At 41.7% G+C, this 15,487-nt stretch overlaps 2 protein-coding genes and 1 long non-coding RNA gene across 5 annotated transcripts in view; all 3 read left to right on the top strand.

Annotated features, from left to right (window-relative positions):
• The window catches only part of LOC106957511 (gastrula zinc finger protein XlCGF57.1-like), a 15,444-nt gene extending 7,405 nt beyond the window's left edge, over positions 1 to 8,039 (top strand). For all 3 annotated transcript variants that reach the window (XM_015048890.1, XM_015048889.1, XM_015048888.1), the window contains exon 2: positions 5,254 to 8,039. In XM_015048890.1, the coding sequence (XP_014904376.1) occupies positions 5,258 to 7,132 (1,875 nt within the window). In that variant the 5' untranslated portion in view covers positions 5,254 to 5,257 and the 3' untranslated portion in view covers positions 7,133 to 8,039. The remainder of the gene's footprint in view (positions 1 to 5,253) is intronic.
• A 1,642-nt stretch (positions 8,040 to 9,681) lies between these two features.
• Positions 9,682 to 10,829, top strand: LOC106957514 (uncharacterized). Its single transcript, XR_001426960.1, has 2 exons — positions 9,682 to 10,048; positions 10,676 to 10,829. It is a non-coding gene; the product is annotated as an uncharacterized LOC106957514 (long non-coding RNA).
• Positions 10,830 to 11,345: 516 nt separating this feature from the next.
• Positions 11,346 to 14,427, top strand: LOC106957512 (zinc finger and SCAN domain-containing protein 2-like). The gene is made up of 2 exons (XM_015048891.1): positions 11,346 to 11,604; positions 12,611 to 14,427. The coding sequence occupies exons 1-2, from the start codon at positions 11,433 to 11,435 to the stop codon at positions 13,345 to 13,347; spliced, it is 909 nt and encodes a 302-aa protein (XP_014904377.1). The 5' UTR covers positions 11,346 to 11,432; the 3' UTR covers positions 13,348 to 14,427.
• The last annotated feature ends 1,060 nt before the right edge of the window (positions 14,428 to 15,487 follow it).

Raw genomic sequence — 15,487 nt, 5'->3', positions numbered from 1 at the left:
TGTTCTGACTATCTGAGCTACCTCATTAGGTTTCCCTACAGTAGCACGGATAGATAGCCAAGTCTATCTATCCGTGCTACGCGTCCAAAACTGCTACCGTCATGTTTATGAACAGAAAACTACAGCAGGTTTTGTTCATGTTAAATACTTTGGATAACTTTATCTGAGTGACGGGGCTGAAGTGAAGCCTCAGAGTTATGGTTAGCTTAGCATTGGAACAATTTATATACACGACAAGAATATCACTTCCTTCATCAGAATATCCTACCGGTTTAAAATGAAAAGCTATAGATGTATGCACTAGTCCTTTTACTGGAATATCCTACTTTTTTAAAGAAATATTTTAAATACAGAGGAGTTTGTAAGAATAAAACAGCATCAGAGAGGAGAAACAGGTTTTTATTGGAATTAAATTAAACGGACAGATACAGATCACTGCAACTCTCCAAAGCCTCCGGTCTGTGACTCCTCAACAGGAGGAGTCACAGACCCAACAGGAGGAGTCCTGTTGGGTCTCCTGTCAGACCTCCTGTCTCCTCCTGGAGACAGGAGGTCTGTGACTCCTCAACAGGCCATCAGCTCCAGTCAGAAAGACGCAGTTAGTTCAGAGTCCAGGAGGTGATTTTCAGAGAGGATTTCCTATTGATTGATTTTAGTTGCCTCTGCAATTAAATCTCTGGATAAAGTCTATAATGTCTGTACATGCGCAGACACATGCACATGTCTGCGCATGCACATTTTGACAGGTTAATTATAACCTGCCAAAATGGCCGACGGGCTTCAAATTTTCCTGTCATTTTCCTGTCATTTAAAAAAAAAAATAATGGTCAAATACTGAAAATATTCCATGCAAACTATAAATTAGAAGCTTTTAAACTTCAGTTTCTTCTGGATTGGGTCAATCCGGTCAGAACCGAGTCATTAGATCAGATCCTACTTTCCTAAAACCAGCAGAACATCCAACATGTTTAAACATGTTTACAGCTGTTTAAAATGCATCAGAATATTCTGCCTTTATAACATAAAGAGGAAGCTCAGCCTGGTTCATTCATCCAGCAGCCTGTCGTGTTTTTCAGTTAAAACATGTTTAAAATATCACTTGATAAATATGTGTTATTGAAAGATTGTAAGATTAATACCTGAACATCAGGTAGTGTTAAAAAATGCAAACATTTTAAAAAGACTTAAATAAATAAACAGTGCTTAGCCTGGTGGGGGCCCAAGTAAAGCCTGGAGGCCCGCCAGGCTTATAATACTGGGGGAACCCTGTGTACTGAAACTCCTAATAAGGAAAAGGAAGCTACCTTCAGGTTTTAAATGTTAAATATTTTCTTTTTATCCTACCTTTTGAATGTACATGTTGCAGATGTAGATGGACTGAAAGCCTTAATCACAATAAATACAGAGGCATCAAATGGTAAATATATAATTTCCAACTGAAATTCAAAGCGTAATGTGAATTTTTTATGATGTGGAGCAGATGTGCATCTGTAATGAGCTAAAAAGAAAAAGCAGCATAACAATAAAGATGTTTTCCCCATTGTTGTTGAACGGGTTGCGTTGCCCCACAACTGTTTCCGCTTCAGCATCTTCTGGTTGCAAGTGAAGACGGGTTGCATCACCATCTGAACCCAGAGCTTAATAACTGTGAGGCAGCAAAGAGTAAATATTGATTGACAAAAACAGCTCAAAACAAACTCCATGATGTGCAGGTGACTGATTAACTCTGCAAATATTTTATTTATTAGTATGTTTATGCATTAATTTACTAAAACATATAAAAATGTTTGTAAAACGTTCCACCACTGTTTAAATTTTATCCCTCTTGAAAACATGAAGCAGCTGAAGGACCAGGAGTTACAAAATGTATTAAATGAAACTTAACCAAAACCTTCAACGAAACAAAAGTTCACATGTGGGACAAATCATTAAGAAGAGTAAGAAACCTGTGGCCGAAAATCTTACAACAACCGATTTGGTGACATTTCTAATTCATTTAGTCATAATTAGACCTTTCAGTACACCCTCCTGAATATAAAATATAATGTACATCCCTAATATAAGACTTTACTTATTTGGGTGGCAGATATTTTAGACCGTAGTTCTCAACAACCTGCTGTCCTTCTGACCGTTTTCATAAAGGTCACTAGAGCCGAGGAAACCTGGAAACCTTTTACTAATGAATGAGCTGCCTTTACTCTTATTACCACATTGTTAGGAGCCAGGGCTTCAGCTGCTAGTCTGTTTCTAGCCTGCAAGCTAACTGAGAAGCTAACTGAGAAGCTAACTGAGGAGCTAACTGAGAAGCTAACTGAGGAGCTAACTGACAAGCTAACTGAGAAGCTAACTGAGAAGCTAACTGAGGAGCTAACTGAGGAGCTAACTGAGAAGCTAACTGAGAAGCTAACTGAGAAGTAGAAATCTGAGGACAAAAAGAATTTGACAGAGTAAATCCTGCTGCCAGCCTCTGATCTGTTCGTAAGTATGAAGGTTTATAACAGCATTCATACATATTTTCACAGTTTTGTGCTGTAGTGACTTTAGTGACACTTGAATTTGATTAAATTCAAAAATGGTTTCAGTCCTGAAGGGAAATCAGAGACTGTAACTGGTGTTAGACGGGTTTCCTCAGAGAGGGTCGACTGCACCGTCTCTGGTTGTGGTGATGAAGAGGCTCAGCATCGACACGTCAACGATCCTCCTTTGGACGACAATTTCTAATGTTTCCGAACAGAACCAGCATTTTTATTCTCAATGTGCTTTAAACACCTTCTGTGAAACATTCAGACATATATTGGAGGAAATAAGTATTTGATCCCCCACTGACTTTAAAAATGTTTCTACAAAAAAATAAATGAAACGCCTCATAATTTTATGCCAGCTTTATTTTAACAGTGACACAAAAAATTAAAGAAAAACTGAGAAAATTACATAAAATTAGAAAAAAATAGCATTTTATTGAAGGAAATAAGTATGTGAGCCCAGTGAGACGTCATTTAAACCGTGGTTGGCCAGCAGCCGGGCGGCTCTCGTGTTTGAGGTCAGACTTCAGGAGTAGTTTTGGCCACGCCTCTGCAGAGCATCTCCTAAGCCTGGAGGTTTTTAGGCTTCAGCTGTCCACAGATTTCCAGTGGGTTGAGGTCATTCCATGACCTTCACATGCTTCTTCTGGAGCCTCGTCTTGTTTTCCTCGGCTGCATGTTTTGGGTCGTCGTCGTGCTGGAAAACGTTTCCACTGCCCTGACAGAAGGAAGGAGGTCGTCATCCACACGGCCCCGTTCATCTTCCCGTTGACGCGGTGAAGCCGGCCTGTGCCCTTAGAAGACAAACACCCCAAAACATAATACTTCCACCACCGTGCTGGTGGGGATTCTGTCATTTTCTTCCTCCAAACATGTGGAGTTGAGTTGTAGCCAAAGAGCCCACTCTTGGCCTCGTCTGACCACAGCACCTTATCAACGACTCTCTGGGTCGTTGGTGTTCATTGGCAGACTGAAGGCGGGGTGGACCTGAGCCTTCTTGAGCAGAGGATCCTTGTGTGCACTGCAGGATTTGAAACGTTACGTCTCGGTGTGTCACCAGTGTTTGTTTGGAGGCTGTGGTCCATAACCCTCAACCAGCTCCTCTCTTGTAGTTCTTGGCTGATTTTTAGCCTTTCTCCTGATCATTGAGACTCCATGAGGCCACGTCCTGCATGGAGCTCCAGGCCAGCGTCGATTGATGGTGATGTTGTACTTCTTCCACCTCTGGATAATTGCACCAACAGTCGTCACCTTCTCATCCAGCTTCTTACTTGTGGCCTTGCAGCCCATTCCAGCCTTGTGCAGGTCAGCCATTTTGTCCCTGAGTGTTGCCATGGTGCAGATGTTGGAGTGTCTCTGAGTCTGTTGGCAGGTGGCCTTTTATACAGGTGACACTTTGGGACAGGTGTCTGTAATGCAGTGTTGGGTTCAACATACTTTGGCTGGTTATTAGAGGATCAATGCAAATGATTTTTTATTTAAATATTAATTAATTTTCTGTATTTTCTTTTTGATATTCTATCTCTCACTGTCAAAATGAAGCTGCCATAAAATCATAGACTGTTTATTTGTCACAGTACAAACTTTCAACATCAGTGGGGTATCAAATACTCATTTCCTCCACTGTATATTGTGACGTTATGCAGAAAAACTGCCCAACAGTATGGCCATAATTGATAATGACCAGGAGAAATGCCAAAGCTCAATAGTGTCTTAAGCCTTTGTGAAATGTGTGAAAGTTTCTGCTGAGCTCATCACTTTGACTCTCCCATCGTTTCACTGGTAATCCATTCATTTCCTGTGGAGCTTTGCATATCAGATCTCATCATGACAGTAACGGTAAACGGGATGTCACATTGTCGCAGCAACCAATTATTATCCCTTCCACATCGGACTGGTTGCAGTGGTCCCGCCCTCAGTCTGTAGCTTCCTGCAGCCCTGCTTCCTGTCTCTGCTCCTGACTGAAGACACCTCTATAAAATAATTTGCTGGCTCCCTCCTGGAAGTCTTTTTTTCTTTTCTGGCAGCTCCTTCCTGTCACAGGTTAGCCGGGTGTTCTTGAGGAAGCGCCTCATTGTGGGGCTTGTTGTTGGTCAGTGATGTCATCACCAGGCGGCTGCATCACAATCTGTAACCTCCCACCAGGCAGCAGCCATCTTTGTTTTCTTTGTTTTTTCTGAATCAGTAATTAGGTTCTGGATGAAACTTTCCAACTTTCATAAAAACTGTTCATTAAGTACATAAAGTAAGGCGGTCGCCCTGTTGAATAGCACCAATTATTCACATTTATTCCTTTTTGCTTTTCTTTTTCCCCCAACATATTTTCATATGAAATATTGAAAGTTTTACCACTTTTTTCATGTCATTTGTGGCTAGACTTTAAGTTTTCAGTCAATGTTCTGTTTGGTAATCTATACAAGAAAATATTACTTGTCGCATTTTACAAGATTACCGTTAAATATATATTTTCTGCTTAAATATATTTTCTGAAAGGTATTGTTCTTATTCTTAGTGTTTAACTTCCAGTCTGTTACAGTTTTCTAAATTTAAAAAAGTTCCTAAAGCTTGAAAATTTATATTTGAAAGATAATTGACCAAATTTTACATGATTCTATTTAAAACCTATTTTTATACATTACAGTAAAAATGCTATTAAAATCTCAATCCTTAAAGTGTTTCCAGATTTCCTTTACATTGTTTTTTACATAAATGTCATTAATGTTCTCCACAGCATCATGTCTGTTACTTCTGAGGTTCTGCCTGATGATCTTCTCATAACCACAGAGAGACGGATAAAAGAGGAAGAGGAGGAACCAGAACCACAGATGATTGAGACAAACTGGGAACCAGAACTTCAGCCAATCAAAGTAGAACAAATTCAACTGTGGGTCTTTCAGGATGATGGGCAGCTTCTACTGAAACAGGAGAGCAGCGCCTCAATGGTGACTGCTGCTGATGAGGAATTACTCCACAATGACCCAGAACTGGAGCAGAGGATGGAGACGAAACAGGAACCAGAACCTGTAGAGATTAAAAAGGAACCAGCAGATCCAGAACCTGTGAAGATCAAAGAGGAACATGAGGATTTCTGCAGTGATCAGGATAAAGATCATCTTGTGGTGAAGCAGGAGCCTGAAACCTTGATGGTGACTCCTGCTAAACACATCAGTGATCCGGAACCAAACAGGAACCAGCTGCTCTCTGGAAACCGTCCTGCAGATGTGAACCAACATCAGCAAGGAAGCAACCAGGAAGTTTCAGGATCCAGTAAAGACCTGCAGCCAGAGAACAGACCTCAGGACTGCAGATATTACAGGGACAATGTGGACATTTCAGAACTAGAAAGGCAAAAATCTGCTGCGTCCCGTTGTAGCGTATGTGGTAAATGTTACACTAAACCTTTCTACTTGACTGCTCACATGAAAACACACACGAGGGAGAAGGTGCATTGTAAAATTTGTGGTAAATCTTTCAGAAAGCACAGGAACTTGACTGTTCACATGAAAATTCACTCAGGTGAAATGCCCCATGTTTGTGAATCATGTGGTAAATCTTTCAGAAAGAGTTGCGAGTTAACCCATCACCTGGCAACTCACACAGACGAGAAACCGTTTAGTTGTGAATCTTGTGGTAAATCTTTCAGAGATCGTTCTTATCTATCCTACCATATAAAAATGCGGGCAGATGCAAAACCACTTGCTTGTAAAGTGTGCGGTGAATCCTTTTATTCTTCCTGTCTTTTAAGTAGTCACAAGAGAACTCACACAGCTGAGAGGTCTTTCTCATGTCTGACCTGTGGGAAGGATTTCACCATGCAGTCTAAGCTAACGGCACACATGAGAATTCACTCCGGGGAGAAGCCGTACTCGTGTAGCGTTTGTGGTAAGACTTTCAGGGTCGCCAGTCAGTTGACTGTTCATGTAAGAACTCACTCAGGGGAGAAGCCATACTCATGTAACGTTTGTGGGAAAACGTTCAGAGTGGCCGGTCAATTGACTGTTCATACAAGAACTCACACAGGTGAGAAGCCGTACACATGTAACGTTTGTGGTAAGACTTACAGGCAGGCCGGTCAATTCAGAGTTCATGTAAGAACGCACGCAGATGAGAGGCCCTATTCTTGTGAGCTGTGTGATAAATCTTTCAGAGAGAGATATCATTTAGCTAATCATCTTAACACTCATGCAGAAGAGAAGCCTTATCCCTGTGAGCTGTGTAATAAATCCTTTCGATGTGGTGGTCGTTTATCAAAACACCTTAAGACTCACACAGCTGAGAAGCCTTTCTTGTGTTTGACCTGTGGGAAAGATTTCACCCAGCAGTCTGACCTAGATGCGCACATGGAAACTCACAAAGCTGAAAGGCCATATCCTTGTGAGCAATGTGATAAATCTTTCAGAGAGAGTAGTCATTTAGCTAATCACCTTCGGACTCACACAGCTAAGAAGCGCTTTCCTTGTGGATCATGTGAAAAATCTTTCAGATGGAGTTCTGAGTTAACTAATCACCTCAGAATTCACACAGGTGAGAAACTCTTTAGTTGTGCATCTTGTGAGAAGTCGTTCACACAGCATAGAGAACTGACCTGCCACATGAGAACTCACCAATGATGGGAATAATGGAGTTAAATTAAAACAACATTCCATTTTTCAGGAAGGGGGTAGTCTAATTACTATTTCAGTTGTTACACTGTTACCACTCCTGACAATAAACCGAGGCACATTTACTGTAAATCACTGCACTGAAGGTTCAAATAGTCCTTATCTGCCAGATAATGTAAATTAATGTTTTTAGATGTAATTTTGGCCTGGAAAAGATCAAATGCATGAATCTGTGTGAAAAGTAATGTATTCCCCAGTAGCAACGTTGTTCTTTATGTGAGTTATAAGGAACTTGGAATCTCACAAAGGTCACATGCTTCAGAAAAACAAGTCGTCATGGTAACGGTGCTACTGCTAGCAGGCGCAGTCTGAGCCCGGTGAGGCTAGCATTAGCTCGGTGTAAAAAGCTGACGCAGTCAGAGGTCAACACTCGGTTTTACACAATGCTGCCGCCATTATTGTAGTTTCATGTTTTTAACTCCTTTTCTTCAATGTCCATGTATTGATTCAGTTTTATGATAAATGTTTCAATATATATTTGAAAGTGCAAATATGTAAGTGCATTTTGGACAAGATCCAAAATGCACTTACATATTTAAAGGGGCAGTATTATGTGTTTTCTAGCCACATAGTATCATTTTATAGCATAATCAAGTAACTATGTTATGTTCGGTTGTTATAAAACTGCTGTATATATCAAATGACTTAACAGTTTAATGCCTTGAAATTGGGCCTCTGTCACTTTAAGAAGCCAGCACGTCATCATATCAACATTCATCTCTTAATCCTTTACTAATATAAGAAGAGGAAGCTTGTAAACATTCAGGTTAGTTTTAAAATGACAGGCTTGTAAATGTGCACTGTATTTACAACATAATGGATTATGGCAAAAAATAAAGGAATCGGTTTGTGGTTATTTTGTTGTTCAGAAAGCAGCTACTTATTTCAGTAGATGGTGAATCATCAGAAGGATAAATTATGGAGTTTGAACACTTGAGATTAAATGTGTTCAAAACGTCTCGGCGCTGTTGGGATGTCCAGTCAATAAGTCTTATTCATCCAGCATATAACTTTAAATGCACTAAATTAGGAGTGTCAACTGATGTTCTGCAAGTTTGTGGCATTGTTTCCGTGCACCAAGGAGATTGTGGGTTTGAATCCCAACCTGGGGTCTTCCTGAATGCAGTCAGTTCATGTCTTCTTCTTGGGTACTCCAGCTGCTGCCGTCCAAGTTGTGCGTTCAGGTTGGACTGGAAACCTCTCCATGGTGCGTCCTGCCTCTTACCCAGTGATCAGAGGACAAGGCCAGCAGTTCCCACGTGGTTAAAGGCGCAGAGCATTTAGCAGACGCCCCGCCCCCTTCAGCTACACCCATCTCACTCTCTCCCTGCATTCGCTGTGTTGCTAAACGGTCATCTAGAGCGGAACAGTAAAAGCAAAATATCAACATTGCTGTCTTGAAAAAAACACGGCAACAAACTTCTGACCAATCACACGACACTTTGCACAGAGCTGTGATGAAAGCAAATGTTTTCAAACTTACAATATTTGTTATTGATAAAGAGAGGAATAAACCCAGTTAAAGACTTGCTGGTTATTTAATTTGAGGGAGAACGGTTTATTTCAGGTGGCTAAAATATTTGGTTCCCCTCCTTTAACTTGGGCAAATAATGATCAAATGTCACCAAATCCACAGGATTTGTTGTTGAAGATGAGGGGAATCAACACATTAAAAGACTTGCAGGTAAATTAATTTGTTTCCATTTTTTAGAGGGGGAACAGATTATTTCAGGCCGCTGAAATATCCATTCTCTCCTCTCCTCCCCCCATAACTTTGGGAAATAAAAAGCAACTGTTTCCAAATTCTAAAAAAAATATTATGTGTGATAGCATACTAGACATTTCCTTAATCCAGTAATTTGTCATATTTTACATTAGAACGGGATATATCAAAAGGTTTACACTCTGATCTTTTCAGGAAGTCTTTATTTTTGTGCCCTGCTATCGGCCAGCTTCCCTCCTCTTGTATCGGAAATGAAAAATTATAAATGCACACTACGTGTTGGAAACCAGTGTTTGTTGACTGACTTTTATTTGTCAGGCTTGAGAGACAAAAGTTGGAAAAATAGATCGATTCTCTTTGCGTTTAAAATAACACAAAGCAGCGTAAAAGACCTCCACACAGGACCTCGTTTATTTATTTATTTATGTATTTTTATTTTGATAGCTGCCGATTAAACTGAAAGTTACAACATTGACATGATTATACAATTAGCTTTTACCGAGAAATCGATCAGAAGCGCCGTGAAAATGGTCAGATCCGCCGGATCCACCTCTCTGGCTGCAATGCGCGCTCCCGACACAGGGGGCAGAATTTCACAGGGGGCAGAATTTCCCACAAGACCGGTTCTGCTTTGTCACTTTTGCCCCTTTTCCACCGGCTCTACTCGGCCGGCTGGCCCTGCTTTGTAGGGTCCTGCTTCAGAGCAGGGCCAGCCGGGCGGCCCTGCTTTGTAGGGTCCTGCTTCAGAGCAGGGCCAGCCGGGCGGCCCTGCTTTGTAGGGTCCTGCTTCAGAGCAGGGCCAGCCGGCCGGCCCTGGCTTGGTAGGTGACGCAGCTTCGCTGCTGTTCACTGATTGGCTGAGGGCGTGGACAAGACGGAGCAGCGGAGAGAGAAGAAAAATGAAGGCGCAACTTTGAAACTCGCTGCAACACGGAAGTGATGGAAGATACAAACAAGCCGTTAACCAAAAAACGATGCCGGCTTTTTCCTTTGCTTCGGATTTCAATATTCAGCGGCAGCTCGAAGGAGCCGTGAGGAATGAGTCGTTTTTGTCAGTAGTGGAGCGAATGTAAAGCCTCGTTAGCCGCTTCGGAGCCCCACGGTGAACACTGACTCAGACGCCGCTGCTGCTCTCCAGCCAGGTGAGCAGTTTGTAGATATATCTGTCTGGTTTGTACTACATTTAAGGTTGCATACATACAGTCATGGAAGACATTTAAAACACAAAGTCTGCTGTATTTTTATTGCTCAAACACAACATGCGCATTTTCTGAAGACACTCGGTTGCACATTACAGTTATAAATAACTCAATATTGTACAGCATTTTACCTTCGCTTGTTTCTTATCTTTGCGTGAATCTACGTGCTTCGATTGTTTCTCATTTTGCTGTTGCATCTGAGTTTCCCCCGTTGGGAGATAATAAAACATATTATACGACATCCTATTGTAAAATGGCTAGATATCAGTTCTCTAATCAAATTATGAATTAGTAATTGTAGAATGAGCAATAAACCTGAAGAAAACGATAGTGGTATTTTATCCATGGCTGTATGCATGCATAGGTCTAAAACTTATTACATTTTGTCTTTAATTTACACTATTCCAGTTATTTATGATTCTGTATGGTTGGATGGTAAAAAAGTGTTTGCATGTATATATAAAGTAACATGTCTGTTTTAAATAATTCCTTATTTAACTTCCACATTAGTAACTGTTATTTATCTACATTTATGTGCTATAAGCTATAACATCTGATTACTTTTCCCAGGGAGCAGAAGGAGAGCAACATGGCTGACATGATGTTGTGTGAACCATCAGAACAACAGGATCTCCTTCAGGAGGAAGCAGCTACCAGCAGATATGGCAGAGCTCCATGGAGAGTTGAGACAAACAGAAAAATAAAAGTTGTTGTGTCTCAGTGAACAAAGTCTCTATTTCTGCTCACTCCACACATTATTGTATATACTGTAGTTTATATGGCATCAAACTCCTAATACAATCCTCCCAAAATGTGAGGAGCTTTAGCCAGAGTGAAAATAACATTATATAAATATTTAATTGAACTTAACATTGTAGATTTACCAATGAAGCCGTCCAAAACTGAATACGTTATTCAGCAAACCAAACATTTTGACATTATTATCAGGGTTTCTATTAACAAGAACCCTAAATACAAATCATGTTAGTTTCTAGTTTATACATCATCATTCTATCCACTCACTGTTTATCTGTCTTCCTGCAGAATCTTCAATGTAAGAAAGGGAGAAAATGTGTCCAAAACCTGTAACCTTAATTAGTGATAAATAAGACTGAGTTTAAACTTTAAATTCTTAGTGTCCAAAATGTGAAAACATGGACATTCTTTGGCTGTCACTTCAACCACCTCTCTCCAGCAGGGGGCGGTAATGCCGCTGCGACCGGCTTCCAGTTCAAACAGGAAGCAGCTCCGTGACTAGCTTCCGGTTAGCTCAGTTAGCTAGTGCTTGTCGCTGTGTCCAGGTGTGTTGTGAGTCTGCGCAGCAACAATGTGTTCCGTTGAGCCTCTGAGAGAGTTTATCAGAGAGAGACTAACTGCTGCTGCTGAAGAAATCTTCACCCAGCTGGAAAAAACCATCGTCCAGTACGAGGAGGAGATCGACCGGCAGCGGAGACTGCTGGACCTCACCTGGAGACCCCGAACCGAGCAGAACCCCGCAGGTAGGTCAGGGAAGCGAGATCGGAGCAGAACTGGGTTTCAATTGGAGCAAAATCCGGAAAAGCTGCAGGTCAAAACAACAATATTTCACCGGAAGAGAGCTAAGATTCTAGGATCAGATCACAAAAACCTATGAGACATTCTGGCCCAAAAAGACCAAAACGCGGTTTGATCGCTGCAAACATCTGGTGAAGAATCTGTGATGAACGTTCAGTGCCTTTAAGGACTCAGACTAAATGTTTCTGCTCAGTTTGACTTTGTGGACGGTGATGCTGAGGGCTGGACGGACCTACAGTAGCAGTCAGTCTTCCAACTAATCTGAAGAGGCCTCTGACTGAAGATTGTTACTGTTGACATGCTAACAGCTCAATGTCCAGGCAGGAGAGATGATCTTCCACAGTAACACCATGGTTAGCTAGCTCTGCTAATCCACCTCATTTGCTCTCGATGCTCCTTTTTAAATTATTATAAATAATTTTCTTGATTGTTTTCAGACTTTTCAACATGAAGAAGGAGCTCCTCCAGTTCAGCACTGCCCTCTGATAAATAATGATAAATGTTTATTACCAGGTTAATCAAGAGCACAGCCAAGATAAAAGATGTTAAAAAGTCAATACTGGTTATTAAAGTGACTCTTTGGCTCGTCAACATTTGGCCTCAGACTGAGAAATGACAGTTTTAGTTGTTTTTTTATGGAATAATTGGATTGAATTTCCACAAATGAACGACACTAAAAATTCTACAAAGTCAAAAATTCTCAGTCGGTGCGTATCAAAACCACAATCCCTGAAAGTTATAAAAAAAACTAAAATAAATGTAAACATTGCAGGGAAGTTGACTGTCTCCATGGTAACTGACATCGACCCCTACCTGTCGGTTACCATGGAGACGTTCAGGTTTTGGACAGAAACCGGATGTAATCCTGGTTCCTCCTGAACCGGGACCAGAACCGCTCACTGGGTCCAGTGGTTCTGAACTCCTCTCATGATTTCCTCTGGTTCCCTCCAGACGTCCAGCAGCGTCTTCTCAGCAGGAAGCAGCAGGTTCTGATGGCGCCACTGCTCTCCAACCAGGAGACGCTTTCTGGACTGACGGAACCAGAACCAGAAACTGTGGACCGGGACCCAGAGGCTGTGCAGGTTAAAGAGGAGCCGGATGATGAGATTGCAGGTCGGGATGAAAATCAGCTCCATCTAAAGCAGGAGGCCAATTCCTTCACGGTGAGTCCAGCTGAGGAGGATGGAGAGGACAGCAACCTGGACCCGGTCCCATCAGAATCGGGCCCTGGAGCCCAGGATGAAGAGCCGGAGGCGAGCCGGGATGAAGCGCGGGAACAGAACGGGAAGCGGATGGAGCAGAAGCCTCCGCAGGGTCTGTTTTCCTGTAAGATGTGCAGCAAGTCTTTCAGCCAGAAGGGAAGCCTGACCAAACACCTGCGGCTGCACGCCGGCGGGAACCCGTTCACCTGCCTGAGCTGCGGCCGCAGCTTCCGCAAACACTTCAGCCTCATCGTCCACATGAGGATCCACACCGGGGAGAAACCCTTCCCCTGCCTTGTCTGCGGTAAGAGCTTCTGCCAGCGGGGCAACCTGAACGTCCACATGCGCACGCACACCGGCGAGAAGCCCTTCCCCTGTCTCACCTGCGGGAAACACTTCCAGAGGAAGAGCAACCTGACTGCCCACATGAGGATTCACAAGAGGAACGCGTTGTGCGTTTCCATGGCGACGAATGAGGCAGTTTGACGAGAGGAGGGGAGACAGATGCTGTGTCCGTTTCCAACATGGCCGCCTCAGAAGACGTGGAGTTCCCGCAGCCGCCAGTTCTTCCTCGTTGCTTCTGTGTGTTAACGCTGCTTCATGTCTCTCTAACATTCAACTTGTACAGAATCTCAGTTTTACAGTTTAACGTCAGAGACTCAGAAACAAAAACATAAAATCTTCACAGTATGAGTGTTTAAGGACAGTGGTGGATACGCAACATCTAAACATTTCCATAACTACGTTTCATCGTTTTTATGCACAGTTTGAAGTATGACATCAGAAAAGGTTGATGGAAATGGCAAAATTCAAAATAACTTCTTCAATTTCATAAAGTTTTTACATCCCTTGAGGTGGTTTAAGGCTTTTCCAAAAAAGACTTAATGCACTTAATGGGAATAAGTTCTGATGTAGCGAACGCTGCCATCCACTGGTGGGTCTGTGCCTTACCAGAAGCACGAATCCGAAATGTTTGCTCCACGTTAGCTAGTAATGTCTACTTCCTGTTTGTCACATCCATGCGTAGCATCAACATCTGATGAGCCTGGTTGATTCACTTCAAACCTGTAGATGGAAACATGACTGATACGCTTTTTCTTTTTTTTTTGCTGCATTTTAAAATTTCATTCAAAATTCACAGGAATTGGATGAACGATGGTGATGTAACAAAATACAACAGATTTAAATATGAACAACATCAGACAGATGTTAGAGCTCCTGGGTCCTTCAAACAGTCTAAGCTGTTTCCCAGCTTTAGTCCATATTTGGTCGTTTCCTTTTGCTCTGGCACCACCGGACCCGGCAGAACCCAGACAGGCCAGCCTGAGCATCAAGCTTCATAAATCACTCCCAGAACTGGGGTCAGAGGTCAAGCTCCAGCTGCACAGACTCTTCATCACTTAGTGATGTTTAGTTCTGGTTGAACTGAATTGTTTTTTTTATTCATTTCCTTTAACATTTTTCTGGGAGTATTTCATGTTTTAGTTTTAGGTTATTTTTCTGATGTGCAATTCTTCATCTGGTTTAGTGATTCTATTAAACTTTAACTTTAATGTTATTCTCATCATTCACCGTTAAGTTTTGATGTTATTTGTCTTTTTGTTGAAATCTAACCTTTAAATCCTTTTGAACAAACTCCTGTTGGCCCCGGTGCAGCCTGGTCAGGTGAGAACACGTCTGCTGCTGGCATCGAGTTTTAAAGGGGAGCTGAAGCCTCACAGGGTGGAAAATGTTTCTGTTGCAACATTTCTTGTTTAAAACAGAAGGTACTTTTGGTTTTCATGATATAAATGTTATGCTTTTAATCTTGTTAAACCAAGAAAGCTTTCTCAATCAAAGGAGATTCTGATCCTGAATTTCTTTCTTTCTGGCAGTTAAGCATTTCTGCACATCAACCTCATTTAGTATTCATCTCTAAAGTAATAAATTCCTCATAAATGGACTCTCTAAGACAACCTGCACAATGCCACACTGCTTGGTGAATATTTATCGTTATTAAGAACAGAAATGCAGAAACTTCATTGATTGAAAAGTAGAAATTATCATGTTTAATGCTCACCTTGCTTGAGATTAAAACCTCTCTTTGCTTCTCTTTACTATTTTTTATACATTATGGATGAGTAAAATGCAGTGTCACTGCAGTTTTTGTGCTGCAAAACTACAATTAGGCATCTGAGGTTAAAAATATAATTGAGCCACAAAATTCCCATTTGTTTTTTGTTTTGCTTTGTTTTGTGGTTAAGATTAAAAATTGTTGCAACGTTTCAGTTTAACGTCCAACATGCAGAGATTTTGAATATTACATGTGAAAATTAGCTTGCATATAAATGTTCTTGGTTATTTCTTAAATGTATAAAAAAATGTTACGTATTTGAAACATTTTTTTCCTTGACGGTTCCCTCACGGCCCTCCAGCAGGGGGCGGTGAAGCCCTGAGATTCTGCTTTCTAACAGAGAGCAGCTATGTGGCTAACTTCCGGTTAGCTTCGTTAGCTCGTGTGTCCCCGTGTCCAGGTGTGTTGTGAGTCTGCGCAGCAACAATGTGTTCCGTTGAGCCTCTGAGAGAGTTTATCAGAGAGAGACTAACTGCTGCTGCTGAAGAAATCTTCACCCAGCTGGAAAAAACC

The sequence above is a fragment of the Poecilia latipinna genome, unplaced genomic scaffold (genome assembly GCF_001443285.1).
Source record: "Poecilia latipinna isolate Pla-1442-1.1 unplaced genomic scaffold, P_latipinna-1.0 Scaffold910, whole genome shotgun sequence".
Taxonomy (NCBI): domain Eukaryota; kingdom Metazoa; phylum Chordata; class Actinopteri; order Cyprinodontiformes; family Poeciliidae; genus Poecilia; species Poecilia latipinna.
This window is presented reverse-complemented; position numbering and strand designations above follow the sequence as displayed.